The sequence below is a fragment of the Hypanus sabinus genome, chromosome 4, assembly GCF_030144855.1.
Source record: "Hypanus sabinus isolate sHypSab1 chromosome 4, sHypSab1.hap1, whole genome shotgun sequence".
In the NCBI taxonomy this organism is placed as follows: Eukaryota; Metazoa; Chordata; class Chondrichthyes; order Myliobatiformes; family Dasyatidae; genus Hypanus; species Hypanus sabinus.
In genome coordinates, this window is record NC_082709.1 from 8661787 (window position 1) to 8679335 (window position 17549).

Here is a 17549-nt window from a genome sequence, read left to right on the forward strand (position 1 = left end):
CCAGTTGACTCTCCCCCTCCCTGATGTGTCGCAGTGTTTGAAGCTCAGATTCCAGTTGATCAACTTTGAGTCTGAGTTCCTCTAGCAGCCAACAATTAGACCATAAGACAAAGGAGCAGAAGTCGGCTATTCGGCTCATCGAGTCTGCTCCGCCATTTTATCATGGGCTGATCCATTCTCCCATTTAGTCCCACTCCCCTGCCTTCTCACCATAACCTTTGATTCCCTGGCTACTCAGATACCTATCAATCTCTGCTTTAAATACACCCAATGATTTGATCTTCACTGCCACTCGTGCAATGAATTCCACAGATTCACCACCCTCTGGCTAAAAAAATTTCTTTGCATCTCTGTCCTGAATGGGTGCCCTTTAATCCTTAAGTCATGCACTCTTGTACTAGTCTCCCTCGCTATGGGAAACAACTTTGCCACATCCACTGTGTCCATGCCTTTCAACATTCAAAATGTTTCTATGAGGTCCCCCCTCATTCTTCTAATCTCCAAGGAGCACAGTCCAAGAGCGGTCAAACGTTCCTCATATGTTAACCCTCTCATTCCCGGAATCATTCTAATGAATCTTCTCTTGTTTCAGATGTGGTCATCAGGAACCTCAATGGGGTCCATCAGCTCCCACATCATGCAGAAACAGGTCATCACCTGATCCTGCATCATCCATTTAATTAGCTGTAATTTAGTGACTTCTTATTCAACCACTACATAAGCTTTACCTACTACTTACCTGTGCCTCAATGCCAAAGCCAAAGTTCCCATTCCCACACTGGTCCACTCATACAATGGCCTCTCTGCTTTGACCTTGCTTTACATTTATTTGCTCCTGCTAATGAATCACAAATTAGTTGGTCCACCACTAATGTGCTGAGCCCCATGAAACACTCCTTTTTTAAACCCTTCTCCCTGACCTGTGCAAAGCTCTTTCTCTATCTCTCTGAATCGATTGGTCCACTGCTAATGCGCCAAGCCCCCTGAAATGCTCCTTTTCTAAACTCTTCTCCCCCACCTGTGTGGAAGCTCTTTCTCTATCTCGCTTCCTCTCTCTCTGTGAATTGATTGGTCCTCCGCTAATCCTGCTAACTCTGCACCAATGTTTTATGGCCTTATGGTCAACAATTGGATACCATTTCTTAATTTGTTGGGAAGTACATGAAATTTTTAATAGTATGACATGGTGACAGTTTTGGTGGGAGGGGCATTCTGGAGTTCAGAGATCAATTTTGGTGCCAATCTATTGGGAGTTTCTGTGTGTGCTCCCAGTGGAATCCATAGGTTTTCCCTGGGTTCTCTGGTTTCCTTCCACAATCCAAAGACGTGCCCAGGTAGGTTAATTGGTCTTTGTAAATTGTTCTATGATGAGCTTAGGGTTACCCAGTGTTGTAGGCTTGCTGGGCTCAAGAGCTGGAAGGGCCTATTCTGAACTGGATCACTAAACTAGAAAAAAGAGTCAATGGATAGAAACAATAACTTTACCCTCCTCTTCCGACAGCAGACTTCCAATTTCACTCATTTGCTCACTGTAAAACTTCTGATCCTCTTGCAAATTAACGTCAGCTCCTCGTGTGAAAGTGCACAGAAAAAACAGCAATCAAAGAATTCAGAAGAAATAGTGAAAAACAGCTACATATTATTAAACACATTAGTATTGATGTTAATATACAGGGTGAAAAAGAATTTAACAAACGGTTGCCAAATATTTTCTAACTGACAGAAATAATTTGTCAATTTTTTTTGTCACAAGTATAGAGAGGTAATTTTGTTTCTTCACGCTTTGCCAGAGTTTACTGGATAGTACAATAGCACGCCATGCAGACTCACTGCCTCACTATTGGCAGAAACCATGTTCAAATGCAACCTCAAGTAGTATCCGTGTGGAGTTTGCACGTCTTCCCTGTGATCACATACGCTTCCTCTGGGCTGCTCCAATTTCTCTCAGCTCCCGGAAACATGCAAGTTGGTGGATTAGTTGGCCATTATAAATATCTATTGATTCTTGAAAGATCATCGTCGTTAATGCCTCCGTAATCTCTCCAGCTATTTATTTCAGAACCTGAGGGTGCATTCCAGCAGGTCCAGGGGATTTATCCACCCTCAGACCATTAAGCTTCCTGAGCACCTTCTCAGTCGTAATTTTCACTGCACATACTTCACTTCCCTGACACTCTTGAATATCCGATGTACTGTAGAAGTCTTCCACTGTGAAGACCGATGCAAAGTACACATTGAGTTCCTCTGCCATCTCTGCATCTCTCATTACAATATCCCCAGCGTCACTTTGTATTGGTTCTATATCTACCCTCGCCTCTCTTTTACCTTTTATATACTTAAAAAAGCTTTTAGTGTCTTCTTTGATGTTAGTCACTAGCTTCCCCTCATAATTCTTCCCAATGATCTTCTTTGTTTCCTTCTGCACGTTTTTAAAAGCTTTCCAATCCTCTATCTGCCCACTAACTCTGGCTTCCTTGAATGCCCTCTCTTTTGCTTTTACTTTGGCTCTGACCACTCGTCAGCCATGGTAGTGTCCTTCTTCCCTTTGAAAATTTCTTTGTATTTGGAACTTGCCCATTTTTTGCAGAAACTCCAGCCATTGCTGCTCTGCTGTCCTTCCTGCAAATGTCCCTTTCCAGTCAACTTTGGCCAGTTCCCCTCACATGCCATTGTAATTTCCTTTATTGCGCTGAAATACCAACAGATTGGATTTTATTTTTTCCCTCTCAAATTTCAATGTGAACTCGATCATATTGTGATCACTGTTCCCTAAGGGTTCCTTAACCTTAAGCTCTCTTATCACCTCCAGATCATTGCACAACACCCAGTCCAGCACAGCCAATCTACTAGTGGGCTCAACAACAAACTGTTCTAAAAAGCCATCCCTAAGAAATTTTACAACTCTTTCTCTTGAGGTCCAATACTGGCCTGGTTTTCCTAATCCACTTTCATGTTAAAATCCCCAACGATTATCATGACATTGCCTTTCTGACACACTTTTTCTATCTCCTGCTGCAATTTGTAATCTACATCCCAGCTGCTATTTGGAGGCCTATAAACAACTGCCATTAGGATCTTTTTACCCTTGCCATTTCTTAACTCAACCCATAGAGACTCTACACCTTCTGATCCTATGTCATCCCTTTCTAATAATTTAATATAATTTCTTATACACAGAGCCACAACACCCCCTCCGCCAACTAACCCATCTTTCTAATACACTGGAAATCCTTGAACAATCAGCTCCCAGTGGCAGCCATCCTTTAGCCAAGTTTCAGAGATGGCCACAAAGTCATACTCGCTGATCTGTAGCTGAATTTCAAGATTATCCATTTTATTCCTTATGCTGCATGCATTCAAAAACAACACTTTCAGTCCAGTATTTGCTGCTTTCTGTTTTAACTGCACCACGCCTCTATTAACCTATTACTCATGCCACTGGCTGTGATTAAGCCTCATCACCTGCCTGTTCTTTCTATAATCTCTGTTGCACACTATCTTTGATGGTTTCTGTTTTCCCCTGAGATTACTACCCAGAGGTCCTGCTTTTTGGCTTCCTACCCAACTCCCTGAATTCTCTCTTCAGGACCTCCTCCCTTTTTCTACATATGTCATTTACCAATGTATACCAAGACTTCTGGCTGTTCGCCCTCTCCCTTCAGAATACTCTGCACCTGATCGGAGACCATGGCAACTGGGAGGCAACACACCATGTGGGTATCTCTATCAGGCTGATAGAATCTCCTCTCTGTTCCCCTCACTATGGAATCCCCTATGACTACCACATTCCTCATCTTCCTCTTTCATTTCTGCACCACAGAACCAGGCTCAGTGCCAGAGACCCGATCGCCGTGGTCGTCCTCTGTCAGGTCATCCCCCTCAACCGCATCCAAAACGAGATAACGATTACTGAAGGAGTTGGCCACAGGGGTCAAGTCAAATTTATTTATATAGCACATTTAAAAACAACCCACGTTGACCAAAGTGCTGTACAGATCAGAGCAGATAGCAAAAATCACAAGTACAAGAAACACAGACATAACCAACAAGAGAAATGGCTTATAGGCACAAAAAGAAACACAAGGGCCTAGGCACAAACCAAAAATCAGCCACATCAGGAGGGTTCAAACGCTGGTGAATAAAAGTAAGTTTTGAGCCTGGATTTAAAAGAGTCGATGGAGGGGACAGATCTGATAGGAAGGGGAATGCTGTTCCACAGTCTAGAGGCTACAATAGCAAAGGCGTGGTCACCCCGAGCTTAAGTTTAGATCGCGGGACAGCCAGGAACCCCAAGTCAACTGACCTGAGGGACCTGGAAGTCAAATAAGGGGTTAGAAGGTCTGTGATATAGGGGGGCAGCCCATTTAGGGCTTTATAAACAAACAGGAGAACCTTAAAATCAATTCTGAACCATACTGGCAGCCAGTGAAGGGAGACCAGGATAGGAGTAATATGGTCCCTCTTCCAGGCACCTGTCAGAAGCCTGGCTACGGCATTCTGAACCAGTGCAGACAGGACAGGGATGAATAACTAATCCCAGTATATAGGGAGTTAGAGTAGTCCAAGCGGGAGGATATAAGGGTGTGGACGACTTTCTCAAGATCTTTGAAAGAGAGAAACTGCTTGATTTTGGCAATTGTACGAAGCTGGAAAACAACTGGCTTTTACTACTGCATTAACTTGCTTGTCAAACTTAAAGGTGGAATCAAATATCACACCAAGGGATTTAATATGGGGTTTGACAAGGGTGGACAGGTTACCAAGACTGTTGGTAATCACTTTGGAGTCAGGGGGCCAAATAGGACAACTTCAGACTTGCCTTCATTCAGCTGTAAGAAGTTTTGTGCCATCCAACACTTCATGTCGTCAAGGCAGTGCATGAGGCTGGCTAGATTTGACTGCTTGTTTGGTTTCAGGGGAAGATAAAGCTATGTGTCGTTGGCATAACAGTGGAAAGAAATGTTGCATAGAGAAAAGAATGTGACCTAGGATGGAACCTTGTGGGACCTCGCAGGACAGACTAACTGGGGTAGAAGAAAGTTTGCCTATGTTGACAGAAAAGCTTCTGTTTTTGAGGTAGGATATAAACCAGTCCAAGGCCTTCTCCCTGGATTGTCACCTTGCTGTGGTGGAGAAGCTTGTATGGTCCTGAGATCCCAAGAGCAATGCTGTCTGGAGCTACGCCCCTGGTAGGGTCACCCTTGGCAGTAAGGTCGAGGGTGAGGTCCCTGACAAAGAACAAACCAACCAAGACCTCAACGGTGGAACAGGTGGACAAAGTTACTTCACATTCAACGGCTGTGAAAGCAGATGAAGGCTGCAACAAATCCATCAGCTCCAATCATTGTGGTTTCCATGCCACTGGAATCAGTTGGTTGATTTGTGAAATATCGTGTGCTTCTTGGAGTGCAACATCAAGTACACGTTAAACAAATACACGCACAGGCATCTTCACTCTGTGATAGATCAACGAAACAAAGACCATCATCCTCGACCTCAAGGGATAGCCACGACGACGATGACGAGTTCACGGCAGTGCCATCAACACCAACCCCATATTGGAGATGGTCTATTAAAATAGCATGATCGACAGTATTGAATGCTGCGCTGAGGTCAAGAAGAATTAGGATGGCAAAGTTACCTGAGTCGGTAGGGAGGAGCAGGGTAGACTCTGTGCTACGATAAGCCTTAAAACCTGATTTAAATCTTTCCAAGATGTTGTTTTGGTATAGGTGGGGCAGCAATTGACTGAGAATAACCTTTTTGAGAACCTTTGACAAGAATGGAAGTTTAGAAATAGGTCTGTAGTTACTAGGTAAGGTAGGGTCTAAGTTGGGTTTTTTCAGGAGGGGCTGGACCACAGCACGTTTGAAGCAGGTTGGAATGGTACCAGTGGCCAGGGAGCTGTTGATAACAGAGAGGATGCTGGGACTAGCTATGTCAAAGACATGCTTCAGGAAGGCAGTGGGGACAATGTCAAGGGGGCAGGTTGTAGGTTTCATGGTGGACACAATCTTTGTAAGGAAGGTAAGAATGATAGGTTGAAAGCAATCCAGTTTAGATGAACAAACCAGTGAAACAGCTAGGTCATGGGTGGAGGGGAAATGTTAATTCTAATGTCCTCGACTTAGCTAATGAAGAATTTTAAAAATTCTTCACACTTAGCCGAGGACACTTCTAAGCTGATACTAGGGACGGGACAAATGACAGAATTTATGGTACTGAATAAGATCTTGAGATTATGAGAGTTGTTAGAAATTAGGTCAGAAATGTATTTTGCTCTTGCAAATTTAAATGCTTCCTGATATTTGTGAAAATTGTTTCTCAAAATTTCAAAATATTCTGCACTCCCTCCTCAGGGCTCTGATGGTGTCATTAAGCCAAGGCAAACCTTTGGGCTTAGGCATTTTCGATTTAAGGGAAGCAACAGTATTCAGAATAGAAGAGCAGGTGGTACTAAATAAGGAAGAGAGTTCCTCAGTGCTGAGATGGGGAGGAGAGGCCTCAATAGGCAAATGTTGGGAGCAACTATGAGAGCCTCAGAGAACTTATTAGCAGTCGAAGAGTTAATATAGCGAGAACAACGTACAGGAAGATGAGATTTAATAGAGGGAAAAGGCAGAGATACATCGAACGTAACAGCACTATGATCCGACAGACAAGCATTAATTATTACCACATTGCAGATCGGAAAACCAGGGCACTCTCTACTATCTGAGCTCTTCTCTTCTCTTCCCTCTTACCTAACTCCTGTAGCCTCAGGGTGACTAACTCCCTGTAGGTAATCTCTATCTCCTGTTTACTCTCCCTAATAAACTGTAGGTCATCGAGCTGCTGCTCCAGATCCCTAACACAGTCCCTCAGGAGCTGCATCTCGGTGCACCTGGCGTAGATGTGGCCATCTGGGACACTGGAAGATTCCCAGGATTCCCAGATCCAGACACCCAGAGCACAATTCTAACCCTACCGACATGCTCTCTATTCCTCAAAAAAGTGCAAAGAAAAACCGAAAACGAAGTCCACCTACCCACTTACCTCACCGTAGCCCACTTTCGCCAAAGCCTGTCGCTTCTAATCTCACCCCGGCCTACTCCCGACAATGGCCACTTAGCTTATCTTTTATTTAGTTCATTGAGCTTAGTTGCCGCAGCTGATAGGCCCCGCACAATGGACTGACGCCAGCGAAGCTCTCATTTTAAATAACCGCCTCTGACCTGTGAGAAGCACTTTGTCCAGTTCAGATGCTGCCGCTGATGGGCCCAGCACAAAGCATTCCCAGCATTCTTAAGGAAGACACATCAGAGTGATGACTGGTGATGTTGTGACTGACGTAAGGACCACAGTTGCTTCACTGTATGCTGCTGGAATCCCTTCCAGAGGCTCACATTGGGGAAGGCCTACTGCAAACGTACAGAAGCTATAATTTCCCAAATTACTGATCACTTTTGGTGACTGTCCTTCTGAAGTTCAAGCACTGAAATACACTGAGCGATAGCAGTTACAAACCGTCTTCTCTGCCTCAGCATGAGGAAGTTGACTCTGAACATTCAACAGCTTGTCATTTTAATTAAATATCCTACTCCCGCAACATCCCCCCCCCGACATTAGAAGTCCCTTCAGCATTAGAAAATAAAAGTACTTCTAAATTCTCATGAAACTAGGAATCACTTACTAATATTCTCTTCATCATGTTTCTCCAGAACCTAAGAATGAAAATTAGAATAAGAAACATTTTAAATATTAAACAGTTCTAACATAAAAGAATTTCAACAACACAAAATACACTCAGGGTAGTTATCAACATTCTGTATTTCTTAGATTAGATCTCAGTAAAGAAGCAGTCAATACCAGAGACACTGTTTGAAGCATCTTCTACCTCAAGCAAATAAATTCTGCAAAACTTGAATCTATCTCTCATGGATTTCTGTCAAAAGGTAGCTGCCATTGAGAAGACAGATGAACTAGAACAGCAAGAAGAGTCTTTAATCATCAAAGATGACTTACTGAAGATCAGAAGGCAGCATCTTCAATAACAGCCTTCTTCCCACATGTGGACTTCTTGGAATATCTACTGCCATTTCCCTGAGCTGATCCATCGCTTTAGCTATAATATTTCTGATAAAACTCTCTCAAAAGGTGGAACCTGACCTGCTGAATATTTCCAGCATTTTCTATTTTATCTCTGATGTCCAATTTCCATGTTTGAACTTAATGAAATACTTTTTAAAAATGAGGACGGGAGAAAAAAACTGCAGGGAACCCAGGCCCTCTAGTTTAACTTCAGTGAGGATTTGTTATCAATTTAACAATTCATCGAGGAAATCATTTACGAGTACAATTACATCTCTGGGTTAAGAAGAGAATGCCAAATCAAACTTCCTGTACCCCTCTGTTGGATTCTGAGGTTTTAATCCAAGGTTTTTCAAAAGTCAGGAAAGAGGGACAAAACTTGTTACTTCAAGATTAGTTTATTAAGCATTAATGGAACAAAGAAAAATTGAAATAAACAGTGATAGAGGTCTACAAAATAAAGAGAGGGACAAAAGAACTAAGATAGTGATGCCTTGCAGCCAGCTATTTTTATACCCATATAGAATGAGAAAAATTCCATTTAAATTTGGAGATAAGAGTTAACCAATAAGAAAGCACTTATCCAAATTGTGCAGCACCAAGAGAATCTTCCAGAGTCATAACTGTGCTATACAAATATGACCACTGGGGACCAGTAAGTAATAGCTATATATACAATCTGTGACTATTATGAGGCATTTTAAACTGTTATGTGCATACAAGAACTACTTAAAATACAAGCAGATAATTAATTGCTAAACGGCCAGCTCCGACCATGTATTAAATTGAATTGACTTAATTTCTTACATCCTTCACATACATGAGTAAAAATCTTTATGTTCCATCTCTATCTGAATGTGCACTGTATAATAGTATTACAGTACAACAGAACAGTCAATATCGCATAGAAATACAATTTTGTCAGTGTGAATTAATCAGTCTGATGGCCTGGTGGAAGAAGCCGTCCCGGAGCCTGTTGGTACTGGCTTTAATGCTGTGGTTCTGTTTCTCAGATGGTAGTAGCTGGCACAGTTTGTGATTGGGGTGACTTGGGTCCCCGGTGATCCTTCGGACCTTTTTTATGCACCTGTCTCTGTAAATGTCCTGAATAGTGAAGTTCACATCTACAGATGTGCTGGGCTGTCCACACCACTCTCTGCAGAGTCCTGCGATTGAGGGAAGTACAGTTTCCATAACAGGCAGTGATGCAGCCAGTCAGGAGAATGCTCTCATTAATTGAAAATCAGGCTGTTAACTATTCATAGGAGTGACTTTTGGTTTAGGATGGGGTGTTGATTTTCTATTTTCTCCAAAAAATTATTTCCATAGCTTTTGTGCTTTGCCTAATTGATGGGCTTATCGTGATTCAATAGTAATTAAGTAGAGTGATTTTATGTAAATTTTCTTATTTTAAATGAAGAGCATCTCCATTCAAGGTCAGTAATGAGGGATATCACACATGCTATCTATTTCTAAACTAGAAATGTATTTTCAGAAAATTGTTTAAAATATACATTACCTTCAAAAATTGAGCATTTGCTAACACTGTTTTCAGGAGCTTTAGCTCTGGCCCCTGATTAATATTTTTGCAGTTGTAATCCATAAAGCACAGTCTATTAGTCACCATTCAATGATATGTAACAGACAATATCAACAACATCCTCTTGTCCAGTTTGACTCCACCCATCTGTTTGCATCCACTCTCAATGTCAAGTCAACATGCATCCAGTCTAGTTGTAAATTGTCACTAAAATGCAGAGCTCCAATCTCTTGCTTCAAGAGGAATGCATTTCTTTGTTTAACTTCTTCCTTGCTGCAGTCTGCAAGGAGGCATGGGATCCAAAGGGACATTGCTTTGTGGATCCAGAATTGGCTCCCACAGAAGGCAAAGAGTGGTTGTAGACGGGTCATATTCTGCATGAAGGTCGGTGACCAGTGGTGTGCCTCAGAGATCTGTTATGGGACCCCATCTCTTCATGATTTTTATAAATAACCTGGATAAGGAAGTGGAGGGATGGGTTAGTAAATTTACTGATGACACAAAGGTTGGGTGTGTTGTGGATAGTGTGAAGGGCTGTCAGAGGTTACAGTGGGACATTGATACAATGCAAAACTGGGCTGAGAAGTGGCAGATGGAGTTCAACCCAGATAAGTGTGAGGTGGTTCATTTTGGGAGGTCAGATATGATGCAAAATATAGTATTAATGCTAAGACTCTTGGCAGTGTGGAGGATGAGAGGGATCTTGGGGTCCAAGTCCATAGGACACTCAAAACTGCTGTGCAGGTTGACTGGTTGGTTAAGAGGGCATACAGTGTATTGGCCTTCATCAATCATGGGATTGATTTCAAGAGTCGAGAGGTAATGTTGCAGCTATATACAAGACCCTGATCAGACCCCACTTCAAGTACTGTGCTCAGTTCTGGTCACCTCACTATCGGAAGAATGTGGAAACTGTCAAGAGTGCAGAGGAGATTTACAAAGACGTTGCCTGGATTGGGGAGCATGCCTTATGAGAATAGGTTGAGTGAACTTGGCCTCTTCTCCTTGGAACAACATAGGATGAGATGTGACCTGATAGAGGTGTATAAGATGATGAGAGGCATTGATCATGTGGATAGTCAGAGGTTTTTTCCCAGGGTTGAAATGAGTAACATGAGAGGACATAGTTTTAAGGTGCTTGGAAGTTGGTACAGAGGAGATGTCAGCAGTAGGTTTTTATTTTTTTTTTGTTTTTTACGCAGAGAGTGGTGAATGTGTGGAATGGGCTGCCGGCGACAGTGGTGGAGGCGGATACAATAGAGTCTTTCAAGAGGCTCCTGGACAAGTACAAACGTTTGTACATGGAACTTAAAAAAAGAGGGCAATGGGTAACCCAAGATAATTTCTGAAGTAAGTACATGTTTGGCACAGCATTGTGGGTCAAAGGGCCTGTATTGTGCTGTAGGTTTTCTATATTTCTATGTTTCTGATCTCATAAATCCCCTAGCTTCAGAATTCAGTATAAATGTTGTAGGATCCATAAACAACAGTATAATTCTCAGTCAGGACATTGCTGCCAGGCCTGTCTGGGTTGAACCCGGGTCTCCATCGTGGCAATCTGGAACTCAACACGGTACCCAAGGGGCTGTGTGAGAAATGAAGCCAGGTGCAGATATCACCCAGCAGGCCAAAATGAATACTCAGAAATGGAGCAGGCGTGCAATTGGAATAAAAACACAACAGACAGAATCCAAAGTTCTAAAATAAAATATGTCCAAAATACAAAAATAGCAAGACAAGGTCAAAAAACACTCAAACGGTATACTGCACTGGATTATAAGACAGGCACGCAATCAAGCGTTAACTCAAAGGATGAGCAAAGAACAACATCTTTCACACAGCTTAAGTGTTCATAAATACTAGGCACAGGTGTAGTCAATTACCACACAAGTCACACAGCAAGGCTCGAAGTTTAGAAACCAGAAGCCCACTGAAGGCCTCTAGTGGCCAACAATGTGGTGGATTCCAAAGTCCTGATAATAACCAGAACAGGAACTCAATAAATCTTGGAAATGTGAAACTCCTTCAGGAACCCATCTCAATCTCATTAAAATTCATAATGAAACTCTGTTGACAATTTTGTCAACCCATTGCTATTACTAGAACATGGCCTCTCAGATATATACTCCCCTAATTTTACAGCACATGGAATTTGATATGTAAAGCCACAATAGCTGTCGAGATATTAACAGTAAAATCAGCGGAAAGATCAATAGCAAGAGAGAATTCAGTGGTGTCATCTAAAAAGGTTAACTTGTCGTTGAATCACAAGCACGCAAAAGTTCAAATTACAATAGGAAGACATTTGGTTAATCAGACAATGTCCACTGAAGAAGAGACATTACAACTAAACCTACTTCCCAACTGTTGGTTTATAGTCTATTGATATAAAGTGCTGCTTTAGATTTTAGATTTGTGTTGGAGGTTTCTTGCCTTTTCAGGTAATATTCCAGTTCCCCACTATTGTTGGTGAAATTATTTCCTCAATACCCTTCAAATCCTTCTCCTAATAGATTAAATGCATGCCTCCTAATTATTAATCTTCTTGGAAGCATCTTCTACTGTCCTCAATTCCAAGTAATCTATCGGCATGCCCACGTAAAGAGATGGCCTGAAACTACTGTTTCCTTTCTTGTTTCTCTAAGCATCTTAGGGTACACATGATCTATGATGATATTTCACATTCATCATTTATAAATGTTATTGTTATGCTCCTCTTTTGATAAAGTCAATACCAGTCATTAACATAGGACAATGTCCTTGCCTTCTGCTTCCTCAAACAGAGCACCACTTTATGCTCCAATAGAATTATCTTGTCTGATTATAAATACAGTGCCTTATAACAAATATTCATCCCTCAACTCTTTGCTCACAACAATGAGTACTATAACCAGGGATTTAGATCAATTTAACTGAGAATTTTAATTTGTAAGTTACAAGCTCCTTTTTTTCCCCACAGTACAGCCCAAAAAATAAGGAAAATAGTCAAACATGAAAAGCCAAAAATTCAAAAACTAAAATGTCAGGAGTTCAAAAGTATTAGACCATAAGACAAAAGAGCAGTAGTCAGCCATTCGGCCCATCGAGTCTGCTCCGCCATTTCATCATGAGCTGATCCAATCTCCCCTTTAGTCCCATTCCCCCACTTTCTCACTATAACCTTTGATTCCCTGACTACTCAGATACCTATCAATCTCTGCCTTAAATACCTCCAATGACTTGGCCTCCACTGCCGCCCGTGGTAACAAATTCCATAGATTCACCACCCTCTGGCTAAAAGCATGTTTTCGCATTTCTGTTCTGAATGGGCACCCTGCAATCCTCAAGTCATGTCCTCTCATACTAGACTCCCCCACCATGGGAAACAACTTTGCCACATCCACTCTGTCCATGCCTTTCAACATTCGAAATGTTTCTATGAGGTCCCCCCTCATTCTTCTAAACTCCGAGGAGTACAGTCCAAGAGCGGTCAAACGTTCCTCATATGTTAACCCTCTCATTCCCGGAATCATTCTAGTGAATCTTCTCTGAACCCTCTCCAATGTCAGCACATCCTTTCTTTTGCAGCCCAAAACTGCACACGGTATTCCAAGTGAGGTCTTACCAGTGCCTTATAAAGCCTCAACATCACATCCTATACTCTATTCATCTAGAAATGAATGCCAACATTGCATTCGCCTTCTTCACCACCGACTCAACCTGGAGGTTAACCTTACGAGGACCTGCATGAGGACTCCCAAGTCCCATTGCATCTCAGAACTTTGAATTCTCTCCCCATTTAAATAATAGTCTGCCCGTTTATTTCTTCTACCAAAGTGCATGACCGTATACTTTCCGACATTGTAATTCATTTGCCACACTGCCCATTCCCCCAATCTATCCAAGTCTCTCTGCAGACTCTCTGTCTCCTCAGCACTACCAGCCCCTCCACCTATCTTGGTATCATCAGCAAACTTAGCCACAAAGCCATCTATTCCATAATCCAAATTGTTGATATACAACATAAAAAGAAGCGGCCCCAACACAGACCACTGTGAAACACCACTGGTAACCGACAGCCAACCAAAATGGGTTCCCTTTATTCCCACTCTCTGTTTCCTGCCAATCAACCAACATTCTATCCACGTATGCATCTTTCCTGTAATTCCATGGGCTCTTATCTTGTTCAGCAGCCTCATGTGTGGCACCTTGTCAAAGGCCTTCTGAAAATCTAAATACACCACATTCACTGCATCTCCCTTGTCTAGCCTACTTGTAATTCCCTCAAAAAATTGCACTAGGTTTGTCAGGCAGGATTTTCCTTTAAGGAAACCATGCTGAGTTCTGCCTATCTTGTCATATGCCTCCAGATACTCCGTAACCTCATCCATGACAATCAACTCCAACAACTTCCCAACCACCGATGTCAAGCTAAAAGGTTTATAATTTCCTTTTTGCTTCCTTGCCCCCTTCTTAAATAGCAGAGTGACATTTGCAATCTTCCAGTCCTCCGGAACCAGGCCAGAATCTATTGACTTTTGAAAGATCGTTGCTAATGCCTCCACAATCTCCACTGCTACTTCCTTCAGAACACAAGGGTGCTTTCCATCTGGTCCAGGAGATTTATCTACCCTTAGACTATTCAGCTTCCTGAGTACTTTCTCTGTTGTAATTGATACTGCGCATATTTCTCTTCCCTGACACTCTTGAATGTCTGGTATATTGCTGATGTCTTCCTCAGTGATCCCCCTTTGCTCAGTATTTAGTTGAACCATATCTCACAGCTATTACTGCCAGTAGTCTTTTTGGATGGGTCACTATCAGCTTTGTGCAACATGCTGGAGCAAGATCAGCCTATTCCTCCTTGCAAAATTCCTCAACCCATGCCAGGTTAGTTGGAGAGTGGCGATGGACACCAATTTTGAGGTCTTGCCAGAGATGTTGGATCAGGTTAAGGTCAGGACTCCGATTGGACCACTCAAGGACATCAATTTTCTACATTTGAAGCAACTCCAAGGTTGCTCGGTCAGTGTGCTTTGGATCGTTGTCCTGCTAAAATGCAAACTTCCTCCCCAGTTTAAGCTTTCTGGTAGAGGCTAGCAGGTTTTATCTAGGATCTCTCTGTATTTAGCAGCATTCATCTTTCCGTCAATCCTGACCAGATTTCCAGTCCCTGCTGCTGAAAAGCATCCCATAACATGATGCCATCACCACCATACTTTACAGTAGGGATGGTGTTACTTGGCTGATGCGCAGTATTAGATTTATGCCACATGCACCACTTAATGTTGAGGCCAAAAAATTCCACTTTAATCTCATCTGTCCACAAGACCTTCTTCCACATCTCTACAGTATATTTAAAGTGACGCTTTGCAAACTCTTCACAGACAAGTATATGCTTTTTCTTTTAGCCAGGGCTTCTTCCTTGCCCCTCTTCCATAAATACCCCTTTTGTGCAAGGCTTAGAGACGGTGAAGCCATGAACATCATCTCCAGTTACAGCCACTGACATCTGCAGCTCACTCAGAGTGACCTGACATCACAGTGGCCTCTCTTACAAGTGCCATTCTTCTCTGACGACTAAGTTCAGAGGGGAGGCCTGACCTAAGCAATTACAAAAGGGATTAACACTTTTTGCAGCCTAACAATTTTGGATTTTAATTTTTGGTAAATTGTTGACAGGTAATGGAATTGTTTTGACTCGACATGGTGCATGATATTTTGTATATTAGCTCAAAAGAATTCTATTTCAATATATTTTAAAGCTAGAAATTAAGACCGTAAAATGTGAAACTATTTGTGGGGGGAGGGGCTGGCTGAATATTTTTTCAAGGCACTGCATTGTTTCAGTTTTAATTGCCAATAATGTTTTCAAATAGTCTCTTTTCTCTGCTAATTTGCTTTCTATTATCAGGTTCTATATTTGTCTTGGTCTTTGCAGGACCAAGGTCTGATCAGCTGACATAAATTTCCTTTTTTGAAATTATTCCTGTGTTGAATGCTCCTCAATAGCCAGTGGTCGTTAGGAAAGGGTGGCTACATTTTGAAATCTCCACCTATTTTTTGTGAGAACATACCTGCCTTGGACCCTTCACTGTCTCTGCAGGGCAGGGTGGAGATACGTCTCTACCACAGGAGGTAAAAGGAGCTCCTTCCCTCCGCTTGCCTGCAGGTCACCCTTGGGCAAGGTGTAGCACCCTCTTAGCCCCACCCCTGATCAGGGTCACATGAAACCATGGGAGTAGCTGGTCCATATCACATATCCTGGTTATGCGAGCACTGATGTCAGGCAGACAATCTCTGAAGAGTCTGGGGTCACCCGTCTTGTAAGACATTGCCCAGAAGAAGGCAATGGCAAACTACTTCTGTAGAAAAGTTTGCCGAGAACAATCATGGTCATGGAAAGAGAATGATCGCCCACGTCATACGACATGGCACATTACAAACAGGCGAACTGTCTCTGTATGAGTCTCATTGTCCTGAAATTGACTTAACTTCAAACAACCTTTCTAAATAGAACTATTTAGAAATTATAAAATAATCTTATTCCAAGTATTACCTTTTCTGTTATTCCAACCAAATTCTTTGGATCCAAAGTAAAGGATTCTTCTAAAGGGATTTTGATGTTAAGTTTAATTTCTTCATTTTTGTATGGAACACTTGTATTTGCAGCAATTGTTTTTAACACTAGGTAGAAGAGAAAACCCATTATCATACTGCTATTAGTATTAATTTGGGAATTCCAACAATATCTCATACTTTTACAAAAAATAGACTACCTCTTTAGGTCTGTGTTATGACTTGTATCAATTATATCCTCCTTACCAGTTTGAAAACATTTTTGATCAGTAGTAAAAGCCAAATTTATTATGTGCATATTTCATTCTGTTACAGGTGGGTTGAGTTTTTAAAAAGAGTAAAGGACAAGGAAAATCCATTTTGTCTATCCAATCATTTCCACTTTTACAAATTAAGTGTATAGATCTATTGCAACTCTCAAAAAAAACCCAAAACTAACAAATTTCTCTGGAGTGTTATAAGAACACAAATTCAGAATTTGGAGCAAATAAAACTGTTGGAAGAACTCAACAGGTGCAGAAGTAACTGTGAAGTAAAAGTGATGGTTGAAATTTGGGATTGAACCCCTGCAGTACAGAGGAGAGAAAGCCAGTGGATGGAAATGAGAGGGATGGGTGGTGAGACAGAGGTTGGTAGGTGACGGTAGAACCTGATAAGGGAGAAATGACAGGATGACGAAACCAGGTTGGGGGTGTTGTATCTGTGCAAATCTGCATAGCAATTAAATAAAAGCACGCACCCGGGAGATGGCTTTAACTGGTCTATTCACATTGCAGCCAAATGTGAGAGAGAGAAAAACACAAATACATGTGTCACCAGCAGTGCATATGCTGACAATAGATCAATACATAGTGCTGGGGGGGGGGGGGGGGAGGGGTTGTTATCGCTCTAAAAGAAATAGATCCATACATTACACTTCTTCCCCCTTTAAATTAATGGAATATAAAACTGTATATGTTCAAGACATTCAATTTCCCTTTCATAAACCCATATTTCAAATAAACATGCTTTCACAGTAATGGTCCATAACTAGCTTTCACAGTTCTAAGTGTTTAGACTTTTGGCTGGCATTTGTTTCTTTCAGGATAGTATCAATGGACCCGTGGAGTGGCATCAGGTTTGGCAGGTGTCTTATCAACGATAACGTTCTTGACATGTCGCTGGACCTGTGGACTGGCATCAGGTTTGGCAAGTGTCTTGACTAAGACAATGTTCTTGATTTTCAGTGTCACGTTGCTGTCAGTGACATCATCACTGAGAGGTAAGTTGGGTGACTGTAATGTGTCCATCTTGTTGGATGCAGTCGACTCAGGTGTGTTCTTCGGTTGAGCGTCCAGTATCTGGTCCCCATGACGTCTCCATGTCTGATCTCCAACATCCA

At 42.0% G+C, this 17549-nt stretch overlaps 1 protein-coding gene across 1 annotated transcript in view; it reads right to left on the minus strand.

Annotated features, from left to right (window-relative positions):
- Window positions 1-17549, minus strand: part of parp9 (poly(ADP-ribose) polymerase family member 9) — a 55439-nt gene that overhangs the window by 33066 nt on the left and 4824 nt on the right. The window contains exons 2-3 of the mRNA XM_059966339.1: window positions 16149-16276; window positions 7673-7703 (exon numbers count right to left, since the gene is read on the minus strand). Coding sequence (XP_059822322.1) covers window positions 7673-7703; window positions 16149-16276 — 159 coding nt within the window. The remainder of the gene's footprint in view (window positions 1-7672; window positions 7704-16148; window positions 16277-17549) is intronic.